Consider the following 20302-nt stretch of genomic DNA (forward strand, 5'->3'; position numbering starts at 1 on the left):
GACCTTCTGTTGGCCCAGGACAGGAACCATTCCCGAAGCCAACTCTTCAGACATGGATTGGACTGGAAAATGGGTTGGAGAGGGATGCTGGTGAGGAGTGAGCTTCTTGGATCAGGTGGACACTTTAGACTATGTTGGCATCTCCTGCCTGGAGGGGAGATAAGAGGGTGGAGGGGGTTAGAAGCTGGCAAAATGGACACGAAAAGAGAGAGTGGAAGGAGAGAGTGGGATGTCACTAGGGGGAGAGTAATTGGGAGTGTGTAGCAAGGTGTATGTGGGTTTTTGTGTGAGAGACTGACTTGATTTGTAAACTTTCACTTAAAGCACAATAAAAATTATTTTAAAAAAAGGAATTTGTTTTCAGACATCATTTTTAATGGCAGAATAAAAAAAAACTTATGAAAGAAATGAAGGTAGTTTTTTTATAATACTAACTACATTATTTATACCTTATTTAGTTTTAGTATAATAAGAGGAAGGCTTATCGAGGGAGTCATAAATCAACAGTGTTCCGATAAACATCAATTTATTAAGGTAGGTATAATAAAATATATCCCCTTGCTATTTTTTGGTTTCTATCATACTTGAAAAAATAACACTGACCATAATGCTGGTGGGTTAGAACTACTGACCTTTCTGTTAGCAACCGAGCACTTAATCACTGCAATGCCAAGGCTCCTTCTAATGTGACAATAAATGTAAATAATATAAATTTGACAAATGAATGAATGAAAGAATAAATAAACACAAGTTGCAGAAATAGATATATCGGTTCTACCTTTACGGCAGCTATCTGAAGACCTTAACAATAAAAGCAGACTGAAGCCTTCATATCATTTTGGGATTTTAAAATGCATTTCTTGGTGTCAAGTACATAAAAAATAATTTACCTTACAAATTCAGATTTAGCTATTATACCTAGAGAGCTGAGATCATGTACCAAAAAAATTAGTGGTTTATTTTTATTTTTTTTATTTTCTCCTCTTCATAGTAAATAATCCATCAGTCCATAATGTTAAGTAATTTTACTTTAAGAAAACCAATTGAGTCATAGATAACAGATTTGGTAGCTTATATAAATATCTTATTTCTGCACAGTGTGTAGAAGCTGCTACACATACACCAAATAGCATTTTACATCTACCTGATTAATAAGATATGTCAGTAAGGTATTACCCATGGTTCACCACAAACCTGGACAACAACCAAATTTGAAGAAACCAAAACATGATGCAGAAGAGGAACTAGGCCAAAGATAGAAACACTGATGGCAGAAACATAAAGACACGAGTTCTTACATCAAGACCATCCAAACCAATTTTTATTATTTAGAATGTGAGCTGATAAAACACAAACAGGGGCCAGGGACATGGTGTTCTACTGATATAGAAGCACCTTCGAGTTAAGAGTTTATTTTACACAAAAAACTGCAAATAAATAATGATAAGACATCATAGTGTCTGATAATCTGTGACAACAATCCCGATGCTGTCACTGTGGCCCCCGGAGAAACCTGCATGTACTGAGCCCTGACCCACTGAGCCTTTTATCTGCCTGTGTACTCTCCACAGGCCAAGTAAATAAAGGCCAAGTGATAATTTACACATGAATCAACTTTTTCTGCAGCACAGGCACCAGAGACGTTTCTTTTCTCTGTTGCTCAGAGAAAGGCAGCCAGGTCTAAGCTTGTCTCGCTAGAAATCATACAAGTGAAACAGTGATTTGCAGGAAAATGGCAGATCAGCAAAGGGAAGCTGTTCTGAATGCTTGATAAAAATGGCAGCCACAAAAGACTAGATGAATATTTAGTCTGAAAACAGGCCTGACAGTAACAATGAGTCTTTATCCTACTCAAAACAGGTAGTGTCATACAAACTGAAAAGGAGATACAATCCCGATAGAAGATTACACAAGATACCTGGGTGGGTATCTTTAAAGACTTCAACCTTTATTTTAAAAAAATGTAGACTCATGGATCCTTTGCATCTAGATCCTATTCAAAGTACACACAGTTATTTCACATGAATGACACATGGAAAGTATATTGCCTACTTTGATAATGAGAAATCACTCTGAATGATTAAAAAAAAAAAAAAGACCTGTTCATGAAAAACTAGGTACACATTTTACACTATGAATCCTGGAAAGGGGGAAAAAAAGTATACACTGTATTTTTCTTCAACTCAGACCCCTTCGGTTCTTGGTCAACTTTTACAAATTCATCAAAATATTGCTATAGCCTTTCTTACAGGTGCATGAAATGAGCAATACTTGTCCTGGCTCATTTTATAGAGGAAAGGAGATTTATTATTAAATTTGTGTTAATAAGCCATTCCAAAAATGATCTTTGCAACCTTCTAACTAATGACTGGTGTTCACCAAACCAGTACAATTAATTTTTATTCCCATATTGCCTCTTCACAGCTTTCTGTGTGTGCCTTTCATCTGCTCCCGGGAATACCTACTCTCCTGCCCAACAATGCATATCTCCTGACTTCCTTCAAATTTAGTTCAAAACTCACTGTTCAGAAACCCTTCTCTTAAAGCCCCAGTTTTGGTATGGTATTTAAGATACAGAAGACCATTAGTAAATGCTGCTAACTATGTTATTACACGTGGACTCTCAACACGAAACGATAGACAAAAATCTTAAAAATAAATTTTACTCATAAATTGTAAATATAAGAAATACAGTATAATTTGGGGATTCATAAAAGGAAATTTTAATTTTTTTCCCTTTAGATTCCAGAACTGGATATATAAACTCCACACTACCATTCTTAAAATTCTTACTCTGAGAAAATGCCAAAAACAATAAGAATTACAGGATTAAGCCATATCAGCTCTTTTTTTTTTCCACTGAACTTTAGATGAAGGTTTACAGAACAAACAAGTTTCTCATTAAACAGTTAGTACACATATTGTTTCATGACATTGGCTAACAACCCCGCAACATGTCAACACTCTCCCTTCTCGACTTTATGTTCCCTGTTACCAGCTTTTCTGTCCCCTCCTGCCTTCTAGTCCCTGCCCCTGGGCTGCTGTGTCCCTTTAGTTTCGTTTTGTTTTATGGGCCTGTCTAATCTTTGGATGAAGGGTGAACCTCAGGAGTGACTTCATTACTGAGCTAAATGGGTGTCCGGGGGCCATACTCTTGGGGTTTCTTCAGTCTCTGTTGGGCCAGTAAGTCTGGTCTTTTTTTGTGAGTTAGAATTTTGTTCTACCTTTTTCTCCAGCTCTGTCTGGAACCCTTTATTGTGATCCCTGTCAGAGCAGTCAGTGGTGGTAGCCAGGCACCATCTAGGTGTACTGGACTCAGTCTGGTGGAGGCCATGGTAGTTGTGGTCCATTAGTCCCTTGGACTAATCTTTCCCTTATATCTTTAGTTTTCTCCATTCTCCCTTGCTCCTGAAGAGGTGAGACCAGTGGAATATCTTATATGGCCACTCATAGGCTTTTAACACCCCAGTCATCACTTCTTGGTGATGAGTTGGATAAATCAAAAACCTGGCAGTGAAATTAGATAGGAGACAAGAACTATTTTAGGTGAAGGGAAAGACAACACACAATACAGGAGAGGTCAGCACAACTGGGCTAAACCAAAAGCAAAGAAGTTTCCTGAATTTAACTGAACACTTTGAAGGCCAGAGCAGCAGGGACGGGGGTCTGGGGACCATGGTTTCAGGGGACATCTAGGTCAATTGCCATAACAAAATGTATTAAGAAAACGTTCTGCATCCCACTTTGGTGAGTAGTGTCTGGGGTCTTAAATACTAGCAAGCGGCCATCTAAGATGTATCAATTGGTCTTATCCCACCTGGAGCAAAGGAGAGTGAAGAACACCAAAGGCGCAAGGTGAAGACGAGCCCAAGATACAGAAAGGGCTGCATAAACCAGAGACTACATCAGCCTCAGACCGGAAGAACTAGATGGTGCCTGGCTACAACTGATGACTGCCCTGACAGTCATCACACAACAGAGAATCCCTGATGGAGCAGGAGAACAGGGGATACATACTTCAAAGACCAGACTTAATAGTCTGACTGAGACTAGTGGGACCCAGGAGGTCATGGTCCCCGGACCCTCTGTTAGCCCAGGACTGAAACCATTCCCAAAGCCAACTCTTCAGACTTGACTATAATGTAGATAATGATACCAGTGAGGAGTAAGCTTCTTGGCTCATGTAGACATATAAGGCTATGTAGGTAGGTCCTGCCTGGAGGTGAGATGAGAAGGCAGAGGGGGACAGGAGTTCATTGAATGCACATGAGGAATACAAGATGGAGAGGAAGAGTGTGCTGTCTCATTAGGGGGAGAGCAGCTAGGAGTATACAGCACAGTGTGTATAAGTTTTTGTATGAGAGACTGGCTTGATTTGTAAACTTTTATCTAAAGCACAATAAATAAAAATATAAATTATTAAAAAAATCTGGCAGTGAACAGATTTTTTATATTCCTTAATTATTTCTATCTACCTTTTATAGTTTGATTTTTTAACCCTTTCAGCTGCTTCCCTTACCTCTCTTCTTCTTCGGTTATCTTCCTCCTGTAAGGCTGAAACCACCTTTTTGCCCTACCTCTGTTTTCAATTACCCTCTTCATTTTCCCATCTTCTTCTGAAAAAAAAAAAAAAAAATTTTTTTTTCTTCTGGCTATTTAGTAGTTTTCAAAGTAAAAATTAGTAGTATTTTTCCTAAATTCTAAATTGCCATTTCTGGAATTTAAAGGAAAAATAAGATTTAAATACTTATTATTTTTGTGTATTTACAACATTTTATAGTGCCTATTTTTAACACAGTGTTGGAAATCCTGGTGGTGTAGTGGTTAAGCACTACAGCTGCTAACCAAAAGGTTAGCAGTTCAAATCCACCAGGCACTACATGGAAACTCTATGGGGCAGTTCTCCACTGTCCTACTGGGTCGCTATGAGTTGGAATCGATTCGATGGCTGTGGGTTTGGTTTTTTTAACACAGTGTTAGCCATTCAGAATATTTTTAGTAAATGCCCACTTACTGAGTACTCTGAAGAATACAATTTTAAAATTCAAGACATAATTTAGCTACTGAAATTCACTGGGTTACTGAGCCAGTTTATAGATAAATTCTTATCAGAGCCTTTGCAAACTCAAAGGTGAATTTCATTACTACTAGATATGACAGCCTCAAAAGTCACTTTCAGTGTCTTCAAAGAGATAAAGTTTGGATGGTGAAAGAGAAGCAGAGAATGATGAAACTAGAATGCTCATGATTGTATATTTAATTTCTATGAAATTTTAGATGAAAAATATCAATCACTAAATTCCTTTTCTTTCTTTGGAAGGAGAAAATTACCCTACTTTAAAAAGTAATACAAAAATATTGTGTTAATGCTATTTATTTATTTTTTTTAATAAAAAGGACTATGCTTTATAAAAGCAAAGCAGGTGCCAGTCCATATATATTAGGATAACAAAAGAACGGGGACATAGCCTTGGCTAATAGCTCTTAAAAAGCAATACGAGAAAGAAGAAACCCAGCAGCTTTCCAAAATAAAAAACAAAAGCAGACATAGAAGAAAATGCAAATTGGGGTCCATTTAGCTCAACGCATTTAAGATGCTATTTAATCACTCTTCTGAGTTTTAGAAACAAAGGACAGTATGAGCATATAAACCTAGAGATGTTTCCCCAACTTCATTTCACTATTTTTATCTTAACCACTACACTTTAAGAACAGCTTCTTATCAAAGTCTTCCTTCCTTGTCTTATCATTCATCCAGTTCCCTCCTTATTGATCAGCAGACCATGAAAGAGACAATGGATAGCTGTACTACAGCCAATATACAATGCAGACATCGCATCTATCTCCTCAATCCACCAGGTCTGTCGATCTGCCATGGGGAAACTAGACTGGCCTATAATTTGATGTTCACAAAGCCAAGCTGATACTTACACAGAAATTTTTAATCCTCAAATGTTTTAATAATGATTTTGATTAACACTAGTACTTATAGATATGAGTCGGAATCGACTCGAGGGCACTGGGTAGTACTTATAGGGTTGCTATGAGTCGGAATCGACTCGATGGCAGTGGGTTTGGTTTTTATCGTTCTGGTTAGTACTTTCCAAAGTATCTAAATTGATGAGACTATAACATTAAAACCATCCTAATTTGTATTTTTAAAGTAAAACACCAAAATGTCCCTTTCCAGTTCTGGTTTTCCTTAAAAAAAAAACTGTTATATTCCCCAATACATAAAAAATAAAAATAAAAACAGATCTGCCAAAGCAGACAATCTCACTCCTGAGAGTTGTGAGCAAATAGAATGCTAAGCACAAAACTGTCAATGAGAAGTGTTACCTTTTTTAAAGGTGATGAAACCCAAATGATTGAAGGGTATTTTTTCAGACAATTGTATCATACCACTGAAGTGGTAAAACTACTGTCATGGAAGTGAGAAGATCTAGTTAATATCTGGGAATGTCTTTTCTTTCCACTGATAAATAAGGCAGGGTAAGAGGTACTTTTTCCAAGTTCAGATGGGGTTAATTGGATAAAACCTATTTGCAAAGGGTAAACCAGGTACTAAAATAAATAAATAAAAGGTATAAAACAAAGTTCCTAAATTTGTAAGGCAACATTATCCTGTGGATTCTTAATAAAATGTTATTAAAATTCTTTAATGGAGAATCAAGGGAAAGAGAACTTGTTTTTTCAAGTTACATGCTCCTTGCCACATTGGGACTATCAAAAAAATCTTCCATCACAGTGGTAAGGTGCCCAACAGTTGATCTGTATACTTTGCATAAAATCTCTAGTAGTCAGAAGTGGGTAAGGTTGAGGGGTGTTATAAGGCTCATGTCAGTCAACAGTGAGTTTTATACCCTGAGCATACACTGTTGTTAGATGTATACATTCTAGTCAAATAACTTCTAGTTCACACCAGAAGTTTAATGTGTGTTATGGATTGAATTGTGTTCCCCCCCTACCCCCACAAAATGTATATCAACTTGCTTAGGCCATTATTCCCAGTATTGTGTGATTGTCTACCATTTCGTGATTTGATGTGATTATCCTGTGTTGTAAATCCTAACCTCTATGATGTTAATGAGGCAGGATTAGAGGCAGTTATGTTAATGAGGCAGGACTCAATTTATAGGATTAGACTGTATCTTGAGTAAATCTTTTTTGAGATATAAAAGAGGGAATCAAGTGGAGAGGAGAAGGACCTCCTACCACCAAGAAAGTAGCACTGGGAGTGGAGTGTGTCCTTTGGACCCAGGGTCCCTGTGCTTAGAAGCTCCTAGACCAGGGGAAGATTGGTGACAAGGACCTTCCCCCAGAGCTGACAGAGAGAGAGAGAAAGGCTTCCACGGGAGCTGGCACCCTGAATTTGGACTTCTAGTCTCCTAAACTGTGAAAGAATAAACTTCTGTTTGTTAAGGCCATCCACTTGTGGTATTTCTGTTACAGCAGCACTAGATAACTAAGACAATGTGTTAGCAAAGAAAAAATGTAAAGTCATGCATTTGCTATTTTTTTTCCTTATCTGGAAACCTCTCTCTGATCTCCAGAATACTTCTCAGAATAAATGTTTAAAGATAAAAAGAGGAAACAGGTAAATGCCAACATTTTACTTTTGATTTTCCCTCCCAAACCTATTTCTCTCCGAAATTTCCTCATATCAGTAAATGATGTCACTCAAGCCAAGAATCTAGGAGTCATCCTTCATCCTGTCTATTCCCTTCCTTCCCACATCTAAATGAACAAGACATGGTAGACAATTCTATCTCCACTACGACCAGTAAATTCAAGCCACCATAATTTGCCTCAGCTACTGCAACAGTTTCTTAAGTGGTCAGCTGGTTATACTTTTGCCCCCCCATCCCAATCCATTTTCTCTATATAATTTAGATATTATCATCCCCAACTTAAAAGCCTCCAAAGGCTTTCCACTGTACTTAGAATGAATTAGAAATTTGGACTCATGGTCTACAAAGCCCTAAGCAATATGGCTCTTGTCTACATCCCCTTCTTGCCCTAAGTGCCCCAGGTGTACTTGTCTTCTTTCTGTCCTTGAATAAAATAAGCTTTTTTCCTTGGTCTGTTCTCTCTGCCTAGAGTGTATCTGTGGATATTTAAGACTGAAGTAAATTCATTAGCCTTTTCTGAAGGTAAAGGAAATATACTTCACATAATTCAGGGCCACAAACATGCCTGTTAGTTTCATTTAAAAATGTCCTCTTTGTCATCAAATCTAGGAAAAAAAAAACAAGATTGAATTCCCACAAAATGAATATTCATATAGAAGCAATTAAAAGCTTAATTTCATTCTTTATATGTTGTATTTCGTTATGCCTAATGACTAGCGGAAGATTATAAATATAAGATTTCTTATATATTTCTGAATATGGAAAAATTATGAGTTTAGAAAGGGACAGACCTTTTCCAAGACTACAGTCCATCTTCTGTTTATGTATAAAAATGCAATGGTGATTGTATACTTTACAATGCTGAAAAGTTCCAATTACTTTCATTTCAATTGCATTATTTAAAATAATTTCCTACATTATTTTTTCTCACTTTGGTTTTTGTAACAGTGCTTTACAAGAGGAAAGTGATTTTCTTGTAAAGGATTAGTTTGGCTTCTCACAGGAGCTTCCGGATGCCACTGTTTCACAACTTTCATTGTGATATGCAAAATGCTGACACTGATTATACACTTGAAAATGATTAATTTTTTTCTCATTGATATGGGAAGCATTATAAATCCTTAAAACAAGATATTTTGTATAGATTTTATCCAACGGGGCATTACTAATTTCAAACCTTCCACAATCTTGAAGAAGCCAAATCAGTCTAAGAAAATGAAGGTAGACTGTCACCATTAGTGTTATATCAATTGTTACTGGGTAACAATTGTCAATAACCATTTTACTATCAGTTTTGTAATCAACTAAAAAGAACAGAATATAAAGAATCATGACAAAAACCGAGCATCAGAATTTTTCTTCAAGTGAAATAAAGAATAAAGAAAAAATAAAGAAACTATAAGAAAAAAAAGAATAAAGATAAAAATCTAAATATAAAAAAGTCATTTTGGATGATAAAACGAACAAAACTAGCATCATAATGTTACTTGAGAATTTGTTCAAATGGCAAAATAATAAGAGCCGAGGATTCATGCCCTTAAAAAATCTTTATGTATAATCAAAACTTTCTCCAAGATTTTATTACAGTAAGTAGGATTTACAACTCTAACGGGAAAATGAAAATACCATCAGACTTTGTATGTTATAAAAAAATGAAGCACAATTTGATTAATAGAAAATATTTTTCAACATGGAGTAGTTCTTTCCATAATTTTTGAAGAGACTTCTCGATTTTTCAAATAAGCTCTTAGACTGAATAAAAGACTCAAGGCTCAGGGGAAAAAAACGCTTTAATAAACGGACTCATTTAATTTTTTGACTGATTGGTTGGTGCCTGAAATAAATGATGATTTAAACTTAAACTTTAAAAGGGAAGAAAAACAGAATAGGCTTGGAAAAGGATAAAGGTAAAAGATTATATATATAATAGATATATAATAGATATAGCAAAGCTTGTTTATCTCAATAAAACTGGTGAGTACAGTAGTAAATACTAGTTAAGGAGATAGTAACTGAGTAAGATGGCTGAGTCTTGGAAACAATGATTTTATTTTACTATTTCTTTCCACAGGTGGATCTAAATCCTGTTGAGAATTATCTCCAAATCTTAAGATTTGTATCACTATCAATTGTATCAATATCAATTAAGTGTCTTCTAAATAACACAACATATTCATTTATATAAAAAAAAAAAAAAATCAGAGTCCCTTCCTGGATCTGGCTTGGTCATGACAACATTCAATATTTTTGAAATGATGGGACAAAGAACAATATGAACTGAAGGGTTAACCACACTTGGCCAGTAGTCTATTAAAAAAAGAGTCACAGAAATGTATACATTAGTGATACTCTTCATGCATAAAAAACACTTCTTAAGGTAAGAAGGAAAAGAAGAAAAAACTGTTAAGGATCATGGCTAAAGAATACTTAACAATAACCATAAAATTCAATCCAGGATTAAACTGTGCTTAAATGTAAAGAAAATAGATAAAAAATCTTATTCACACTTAAACTATGACTTACAAGTCTGATTTGGGCATTATTATTAATCTTAAGTAATTTAGACAAATAACAGAAAGTCTAAATATGATCTGCATCTTCTAATTATCTAAACAGAAACTTAATGCTTGACCATGGAAGTTACTCTCAGTCTCTCTCATTTCTACTTGGTCTATTTATAATTTTAGCTACCACGGAAACCAACCCAAACCAATCCAACTAACCAAAATTCATTTTGTTCACTAGTACCAACTCACATGAAACACGGTGGTCTCTAGATAATGAAATGCAACATGTTTCTAATATCACTTGATGAAAGAAAGGTTTTCACAATTAATAAAAATATCTTTCATTTCCTTCTAGTTCCATTACATTTTTCTACTTCATAATCTGAATTTTCATATAGAGCAGTAGAGCCTATATTTCAAGTGTGAGGGAATGTTAAAGAAAATAATTTGAAATGGGCTGTTTTTAAGCAGCACTCCTCACTGACACTGACGGTTTTGTTTTGGGAACCAGAATATAAAACCATTTCCTCAAGATATTTTGTGTTCAGCATAAAATATTTAAAATGTCTCATTTCCAAGAGCTCTGGTGGGAGTTCATGACAGATGTGTTATTTCTTTCTTTCCTTTTTTTTTTTAGCAGCATTATTGTGTCTAATTAGCACTGATGATTTACCCATGGCAGTATGAACTTCTTGAGAGGAAGGAAAAGTAGACCAGCTTCTTTGGACAAAAGAACAAACTAGGGTAAAATGGAACAAAGGTACTTCTTTTTTCCCTGAAAAAAGGCATTTTGCAGGAAATACCCACAAAGAGCCCACCGAAAGTTTATTTCTTTATGCATAACCATGTGATCAATCCGATTGCCTTCAGTCTTAAACACAGCAAGCCCTGGTACAAAGAATTCTCCAGGTGTTAGTTTAGGTTTGTCATTATTTCCTATTTATAGACTCTGCCTAGTAAAAGAAGACAAATTACGGTAAGTGGGGGTAAATGTGATTAAACGAGTCCTCTGAAGATAAGAGGGTACATGGACATGGGTCATTAACACAGGTGACCTCTCTGCCCAGACCATATTTTTATTTTGTGGATTTGAAAAAAAAAGCAAAGCAAGAATAACTTACACTACACATACCTGAACAGAAATGTAAATGTATCCCTTTTATCCCAATAAACATTTTCATGCACTTTGCAGTATTTTAATAACACACTAGCAGTGCCAAGATACTCTCAGAATACAGCAAGAACAATATTGGACCAATTATTCATCCTAAGCAGTCTAATCAGAAACACGTAAGAGATGAAGTTATAATCAGAATAAACATAAGGCCTAGAACGTAAGTTAGTGGATACTAAGATCATCTCAATCAAGTGAAAAGTTTAAATTTGTAAAATTTCAATTAAAACATCTATGCTCTTCCTTTCACCTGATTGTAGCCCCATATGGCAAGGTCAGCCCTTTCGGTGAACAAACAGCTCAGTCGCCTCCAGTGTAGCTGTTATCTTCCTCGACAAGGGGAGACATTTGGCACAGCCTAAAGCTGGGGCATGAACCCTGGCTAAGCTTAAGACATTTATCTGACAGCATCAGCTGACACTCCACAAACACATTTGCTCTCCATGACCTCAGAGCTTTCGTGATTAATCAAAAATGTATCTTGGATCTTGAGAACAAGCTACAAGCAGGCACACACACAAAAAAATATGCTCTCGATCTCGCTTATCGACTCAAGAGGTATATTGAATTTAGAAATAGCAAATAGAATAAAATGATCAATATGTTCTCACTTGTCCATGGAGAGCAAACTTTATCCCTGAAGCAAAAAACATTGATCATGTAAATGTTTCAGAACTGCTTTTGAACTAAAGAATGCAAAATGCACACGGTTCATTGGGGGTGGGGAAGAAGGCCTGCCAAAGAAGTGCTTTTGCATTAAATAAATAAATAAATGTACAGCTTGAAGACATAGCGTCTTTCTGTCGCGTGTTGCACTTTTATAAAACTAGTGTGTGTTCCACTTAAAACCTCTTTTGGTAACATGTTGCCAAATGTTCTTAATAAAAGATTATAAAGGAGTCTTTAAAACTTAATGAAGGAACATTATTTGTGCAGAGACAACTCCCTGCCTTAATTTAAATGAGACACAGTTATAACATATCCCCTATGCACTGTTTACAATTTATAATTTATGCCTCTTGGTTCAAACTCACTATTATCTGCAGTCATCTGCTAAGTAATATGATTAGCATGTGAAAACTGTAATATTCTGCTTCCCAACACAGTATAATGTAGTGCATATATTTTTTCATTTGTAGTTTTCACTTTCTAATAACAATACTGAACTCTAATTAAAGCAATGGGAAACAGAAGTCATATGCCCCACCCTTGATAATATGAAAATGAGGATTATTAAAAAAAAAAAAAAAAAAAAAACTCTACAATTGAACTTATTAAATCCCATTCTTGTCTGATTACCCACTGGTTAGGTTACAGTTGTTTCTGATCTTACTGCAGATCGTTCCACTGAAGAAAAACTACATGTCCTGGTCCCTGTTGGCATGGCAAACAAACTTTCATAGCATGTGCTCACTCTATAAAATGGTAGTACTAATTAGAAGATATAAACTCACGCTGAGACATGATATGAATTGGCTTCATGTATCTACTAAGCTCACAGCAGTATTAGATTTATACTGTTGTTACTTTAAACTAACACTAAACAGAAAATTCAACTTCTGAATCTGTACAATAAGAAAGCAAAAGTGATTGAGTTGAAAAACAGAACCTCAACCCCTCATTTTCGGTTTCACTTCTAAAATGTTTCCTGTGTACTTAAAGAGGTTGCCCAGCACTTCTCCCCCATATGTTTACCTAACTTAAATTCTTCAAACATGAATTGCAAGTACCAGATAGCACAGCTGTATGTTTTGACATCCATGGTGAAAATGAGCAGAAAATCTAACTGTTCCATATCAAGAAGTATTTTTACTAGTGCTAATGTGCCTTAAATACCTTGTTCCACAGATGAGTGGCCTGGCACCTGCTGCATGAGAAATAGCCAATTACTGTTCAGTGTCTCTAATTTTCTGATTCAATTAGCATGCTTCAGAGCTTTCCAGTTTAATTGCAAACTACTTCACAGTTAGCTCTCTGATTAATCATTGCCCATCTGCAAGCCATCGGAAAACTTAGTGGAACAAATTTGTGTACTTTGGAATGCTGGGAGCTTAGCAAATCAAACTTGTTTTGGTATATAAAGCTTTAATTTTGTTTGCCCTTTTCAGCTGCACTTGTAAGAAGCTCTGTACTGATTAAACAGGAAGTCCGGACAATAATATGCTACATTATGCATATAATTACTGTAAATACAACTGAGATTGTAGAAACATCATTTAAGGTTAGGCACTAACATGAATGGAGAACGAGGTCAAGAAAACACATTTGGAATCAATTTCTTTCCATTATGACCAAATACAAGTATCAAGGAAAAAAAAGCTGCGTGACACACAGTGATGTCATTACAGCACCTGTTCCCCTGAAGGCATTTTAAATTCTGGCTTTTCATGGATTCATAAAATCTTTCTTGTTATTTAATTAGTAGAGTACTAAGTTTTATAAGCTTTGTTTACAAAACATATATTAGAGATTTTAAAGCAAACTGGCACCACATTGTTTATGCTTAATTTCCCAAGCTTTCTTGCTGGTCCACTGAACGTATGAATGATAATGTCAGAAAACAAAACAGTTTTAATCGAGCTTTGGCTGGATTTTAGGCTCTATTTTAACCTACAATCACGATTTCTTCATTTTTGAACAGTGAAATATAAATTGCATATTTTGTTCACTCATGTGGACAAACACCACAGAGGGGATTCTTCCCTGTATGAGGTAGGGGAGGATGTATTCTCCTTTCCAACTCTGTTTCTCTGGTTCACATTAAAAAAAAAGATGGAATTATTCTAATATAATTAAAAAAAAAAAGCTTCTAAAAATTTTTTCTCTTAAGATCTTTTATTTTCAAGTCTAAATTGTAAGCTCTGTGAGGGCAAGAGGCCCTATATTTAGCCCCTGCATTTTGGTGCCTCAAAGGGCCGACACATCCTTTTTTAAATTTTTATTGTGCTTTAAGTGAAAGTTTACAAATCAAATCAGTCTCTCACACAAAACCTTACATACACCTTGCTACACACTCTTAGTTGCTCTCCCCTTAAGAAGGCAGCACACTCCTTTTCTCCATCCTGTATTTCTGAGGGCCGACACATTCTTGGTACTCAATAAATACTTGTTGGATGAAGAAATGAAGGTAGTATGGGTTCTGAACTCTCCATGTCATCACAGTGCCAAGTTAGACACTGTGTCTTCCTTTTCTCACCTCACCTGATGTAGTTATGTTATAATGATGTTGACATATATCATCACCCTGTAAACATTTGGCTGAAAGAACAATATGGAGAGAAAGGTGTCCAGCTAATTATGATGATCTGTAATGATTCACTGTTAACAACTAAGACAAAGAGTAAATTTCCCCATCTTTTATGAAGATCCTTACTGTGTTATGCAAATGGCTAAAATCTCAAAGCTAAAACCCAACTGATAGCTCCAAGAATAACTTTACAGTTGAAAAAGTGGTTTTTGGAAATTGTGTGATACTAGCAGGTTCACTTATTTATTTTAAAGACAGAGATGCTCAGTGTGGAGTGACTTTCTGACTTCATTGACAGCAGTCGTACGTGAGAGCAAGGCTTCACCAGCTCTCTAATATCTCCTGTTCTGTCTCCATTAATGGCTGTGAAACTCAAGTGGGCTGAATTCAAGCTTCTCAGAACTTTGCAGGCAGCCAGTGTAAGAATGCTGAGAAGGCGTAATCTGATCATAGTAGCCCAGGCAAGTGAGCAGGCATGCTGCCACATTCTGCTACCCACGAGCAGGGAAGCACGGCTGGAATCCCCACTAAGATCATATTACAAAATAATCAAGCTTTGTGGCCAGGCAGGCAGGAGAGGCTATTGTGAGGTCATGAGAGAAATTAGGGACTAGCCTGGGCAAAACTGGGCAGTCAAAAATAACATTTTTGTACCCCACACTTAGAGCACAGTTCTCTGTGGAAAAGAAACTGCTAATGATGTTCAGTTTTTTAATTCAGGAAAGGGTAAATGGCTCAACCCACACAAGCTCCCACCAATAGAGCCTTATGTTTTGAGATAAGCAATTAAACCCTACACATCAAAGAAAAACAATGAGCTATCCAAATGGAATTTAGCCAAGGAGAGACCAAACTGGGCCTTGGTCTCTGTCCTGGGGTTCTTCATCCTACATCTACCTCTTACCCACTGTGTAGCCGAATGTCTATGCATATCAGAGCATAATAATGGGCCAACTGAGTGGGAAATGAATGAAAATGATTGCAAAGCACACTGAAAAATGCTTAAAGTAACCAAATGTGTTTTGAGAAGGTAGCACATCTTGGGCCAAAAGAGCCATTTCCAGAAATAATCCCATTATGCAAAATAAATAAATAAATAAACAACAAAATAAAAAAAAAGGCAGCATATTCTTTGGGGAGCTAGCTGATACAGGATGGTTCTAATATGGCATCAAACTCCAGACAATGATATTTTACAGAGAAGTGTTAATTATTTTATATGGTTCACAAAGCTAGACATGCCGGAGAAGTCACATTTTAGTTCCTGACAAGTTTCAACATGGTTGTCTGTGTTTTATCAAATACAAAAGACAACAAAATTGTGGAGTACAGCTAGCCTTTCAATAGAGGAGAAATATAAAAATTAGGGTGGAGATTTCTAAGGACAATAGCAGGACTCCTAAGGAACTCCTGCTTGGCAAACTTTTCTTGGGGCAACCATAACTGAGGTGCAGAAGAACTATTCCAAAGACCACAAACCAACCAACGAACAAGCAAAAACTTGCAAAGTAACCAAGGCTTTTTTGGGGGGTACATTGTAATAGGCATACCAACAAGTCAATAGCGAACCATTTTATAAGTAATACCAGCAGGGGCTTCAGAGAAACACTTAAAAACAATTTTGGGTGATTCAGTGTGAACTGGGAGCCCTGTTGGTACAGTGGTTAAGAGCTCGGCTGCTAACCAAAAGGTTGGCCGTTCAAATTCACCAGCTTCTCCTTGGAAACACTATGAGGCAATTCTACTCTGTCCTATAGGGTCACTATGAGTCGAAATTGACTCAAGGGCAATGAGTTTGTTTCTTTTTTGTTTTGTTTTAATGTGAACTGAATGTGCACTAGTGGTTTGGTGGTAGAACTCTTGCCTTTCATGCGAGAGACCTGGTTCAATCCTCAGCCAGTGAGCCTCATACTTAGCCACCACCTTTCTGCCAGTAGAGGAGTGTGTGTTGCTATGATGCTGAACAGGTTTCAACAGAGCTTCCAGACGAAGACGGACTAGGAAGAAAGGCCTGGTGATTTACTTCTAAAAATCTGCCAGTGAAAACCTTTCAGATCTTGAGCATGGGGTGGCTATGAGTCTGGGCTACTTCGACGGCAGCTAACAACAACAATGTAAACCAAAGGCCATGTTTGGGTTTTTCACTTGTAGCCAGAGGCAGAGAAGAATTACCATCATCAATGTCTTTACTAGATATAAAGGCTATATACCTACTTGCACACTACAAATTCAAAGAGTGTTTTTAACTTTTGAAAGGCAAAATATAAGTGACTATAAAGTTCATAAGAATAAAAAAAGAAAATAAAGGGCAAAAAGTAGTTGCTTTCTTTAGATAGGGAATCTTACGAGAGATATGGAATTTGACATCTACTGTACTTTAAGCCTATATTTTATTGATAATTTAAAATTATAATTAGTGTTCTTGGGACTGAATGCTACACAGAAAACTAAATATGCACATATGTATGAGATGTGAGATGCTGCTGCAGGAGAGAAATACCCTATTTTTAAAGCAAAAAAAAAAGGATCCTAGTGAAGTCTATCCTTTCATTTATATGTCTCATGTAAATTACACATAATTTTAAATCTTCAACACTTTGAAAATGGCTAGGTCTCATGGTACTTTATTATCTTCCATTTTTCACTTGGCCATAGCAGTGGAGACTTCCTAGAAATATCTAGGCATTAAAAGTTATATACTTTGAATCAAAGCAAGAAATGACCACTAGAAAAAATTAATTTTTATAATCTGGTAAGAAAAGTATATGATTTTTCTACTCTAAAGGCATTTTCTTATGCAGTAACACCACAAAAATAGCTTCAGTTTAAAATAGTGGATTTCCCATATGGTTAGTCCACAGCAAGAGAAAGTTGTAAATGAGGGGACTATGTGAAGAAAACATAAAAAAGCCTTAAGGGCACATACAAAAAAATGTGATATTATATGATTTACATATACAATTTTATTCCCCAAAATTCAAAGAGAAAAGCTTAATATGTCATAATTTAAATTGTATTTCATAATCAAGTGTCTCTTATTATGTATTTAACTCTAAGATCCATAACTCAATTTAGACTATAATGTGGGAGAGGAGTTAGTAAGAATCTAACCTTTTGCATTTCTTGACTTTTTTGAGCTTGTGGTAATGCTGTATTTATAGAGATTCTACACTTTCAAATTTAAGTCTTGAAATGTCAGAAAAATCCCAAAGCTGAGATCTCACAGAAGGTGATTTTTAACAGTCCTTAAAAGTAAAGACTTTATGATCTTCTGACAACTGGAGGTTTCACATTTTAGGATTTTAAAATCTCAATTCTAATATTACATAAGCATACACCTTGGTGCATTTTAAAGATTCCATCACCTTTGATAGACCTGGAAAGAAGTAGAAAATAAGAAAATAGAAAAAACTGGGAATATTATATAAGTACAAACACAAAGAAGTACTTAAAAAGTCTTGCCTATTTAAATACGGTCTCCCATAAGAATACCTTCCCAATGTAAAATAAATACAACATCCAGTTTAAAAAAAAAAAAAGTTATCTATGTGAAAAAAAAATTTTTTTTTTTAATCTATAGTAATGAAAAATGAAGACTTCCTCCAAATTTTGGAGCTGAACTTAGATGAGGAAACAGAGGCCCAGAGAGGCTAAGTGAATTGATCCAGATCATACTGACAGTTAGTTTTAGAGTTATGTCTAGAATCTCCCAGGTCTCTTGTCTCCCAGATTCTTTACTGCTTTACAGCTAAAATTTTATATATCATTCTTGGAATTTATTTATTTTCAATGTATCTCTGTGATTACAGGCAAGTCAAAAACTCTCTAGTTAACAGTTTTCTTATCACTTTTAATCTAACAAATATTTTCCACCACTTACTATAAGTCAGCTGTAGGGATGACAAAGATGATCAGACATGGATTAACCTCATTCTTGAATATTTTATGGTCTAGTGAAGGAGAGAGGATTTATAAACAGATACAATCAAAAGCAATACTTCATTTGACCAGAAAGGTGAGAAAGTCAAAGGTGACATCTAGTTTCTGATTACCAAGATTAAAGATGGAGTTTGGATGAAAGGATATCTAAGTCCCTCTCTGTATTAAATTCTGAAACAAGATTTGCTAAAAAATAAAAAAAAAATCTATATTTCATCTTTTCTTTCTATTCTTATTATTGCTTGGATGGATTTATTAATAAGTTAGCAATTGATTGTGATAAGACCAAAATTTCCAAGTATTAAAAGTGTTCCATAATGATTAAGTGTGCAATGAATAAAAGTCCATTATATGCAAATACGTTTATGAAATTACTATGGGTTTTTTTGGTATAGGTCTTTAATGTGGTAACGTGCATTGTAACTCTAAGAGGAAGATTTAATATTTGATGTTTCTTTTTTTTCATCAAGAAAAAAAAAAACCCAAAAGGAGCTTTTTATTACTATCTTTCAGAATTACTAACCCAAGGAGCACAGTTTGGTAACACCAGCCCCAGACTTCTGTAGTATTCTCTTAGTTGGTATTCTCCATCAACCCATCATACATACCAGACCAAAAAACAAAACAAAACAAACAAACAAACCCATCGCCCTTGAGTTGATTCCGACTCACAGCGACCCTACTGGGCAGAGCAGAATTGCCCCATTGGATTTCCCAGGCTGTACATTTTTACAAAAGCGGGCTGCCATATCTTTCTCCTGCAGAGTGGCTGGTGAGTTCAAACCATCAACCTTTTGGTTAGCAGCCAAGCACCTTCACCACTGTGCAACCAGGTCTCCTTTCCTACGTACACTAACTAGTTGGTTAATCCTCCTAATATGCTGCTTTCATCATACTTTCGTGTTCAAAAACCTTCGGTGACTCTCTGTGGTCTATAAACTAAAGTTCAAACTCAGACGCTTGTAGATGTTGCTGGTAAATTCCTCTTTAACATTATCTCTCACAATATCCTTAAACTCTAGCCAAAATGTCACTGAATTTGCCATGCTTTGCCTGCCTTGGATTCTGCTACTTTTTTTTTGTTGTCTGAAATGCCTTTGTCACTCCACTCAATTACTTATTACTTCTCTGACAAAAAAGCCAGGTCAGGATCTAGCATCTCAATGAATGAACATACTACGAAACCTTTGACCTCACTGCCTGAACCACTTTTTACAAAAAATGTTACAATGCTACCTTGTTATCGGTATTTCTTTTTTTATGTATACATTTTCTGCTTCTTTTGGCTACTTGCATAAACTCACTAAGCCCAAGGCACAGATTTCATATCCCAGAATTAAGCACATTAGCTTGTACTTGATTGCATCATTTTAAATGCTGATAATGGTGATACTACTAGTAGCAAAATAAAATCCAGAAGAAAAGAGAAGAACGGAAACCAGGGGCTTGAACATTCATTTACAAACTAAATACACAGTGATTTACAAAAATATTAACCATTTTTTCCATATGTCAAATGGTGTTTAGGCAAGTGTTTTCAACTTTGTTCATGTATCCTAAATGTAAAATACAAGTGAAATACTTCTTAAATATTGAAGCCCTACTATGTGATGTTTTCTTAATCTAAATATTCTTAAATGGCTTCAGGAATAGTTTTAGTTCAAAAAGAGGTTTCCACCCCAAAGAAATTTGAAATAAGGGTGAGAAAAGGAAGGTGATTGGTGATAAATATTTTAAAAGAGCATCTACTGTAATTAATAAATTAATCTGGTAAAACTGGAAAGCACTTGATAGTGCTCCTAAA

At 35.7% G+C, this 20302-nt stretch overlaps 1 protein-coding gene across 6 annotated transcripts in view; it reads right to left on the reverse strand.

Moving 5' to 3' along the window:
- FAM172A (family with sequence similarity 172 member A) overlaps positions 1–20302 on the reverse strand; it is a 497808-nt gene that overhangs the window by 49190 nt on the left and 428316 nt on the right. For 3 of the 6 annotated variants that reach the window (XR_007515229.1, XM_049867989.1, XM_049867939.1), the window contains one exon: positions 4520–4616. The exons of 2 other annotated variants lie outside the window; for them this stretch is intronic. Coding sequence is in view for 3 of the 4 variants with exons in the window: in XM_049867989.1 (XP_049723946.1) it covers positions 4520–4616 (97 nt within the window). In the remaining variant the exon portion in view is untranslated. Of the gene's footprint in view, positions 1–114; positions 149–4519; positions 4617–20302 lie in introns of those variants that run through there. One more of the 6 variants, XM_049867971.1, reaches the window with a different exon arrangement.

This window comes from Elephas maximus, chromosome 2, assembly GCF_024166365.1.
Source record: "Elephas maximus indicus isolate mEleMax1 chromosome 2, mEleMax1 primary haplotype, whole genome shotgun sequence".
Taxonomy (NCBI): domain Eukaryota; kingdom Metazoa; phylum Chordata; class Mammalia; order Proboscidea; family Elephantidae; genus Elephas; species Elephas maximus.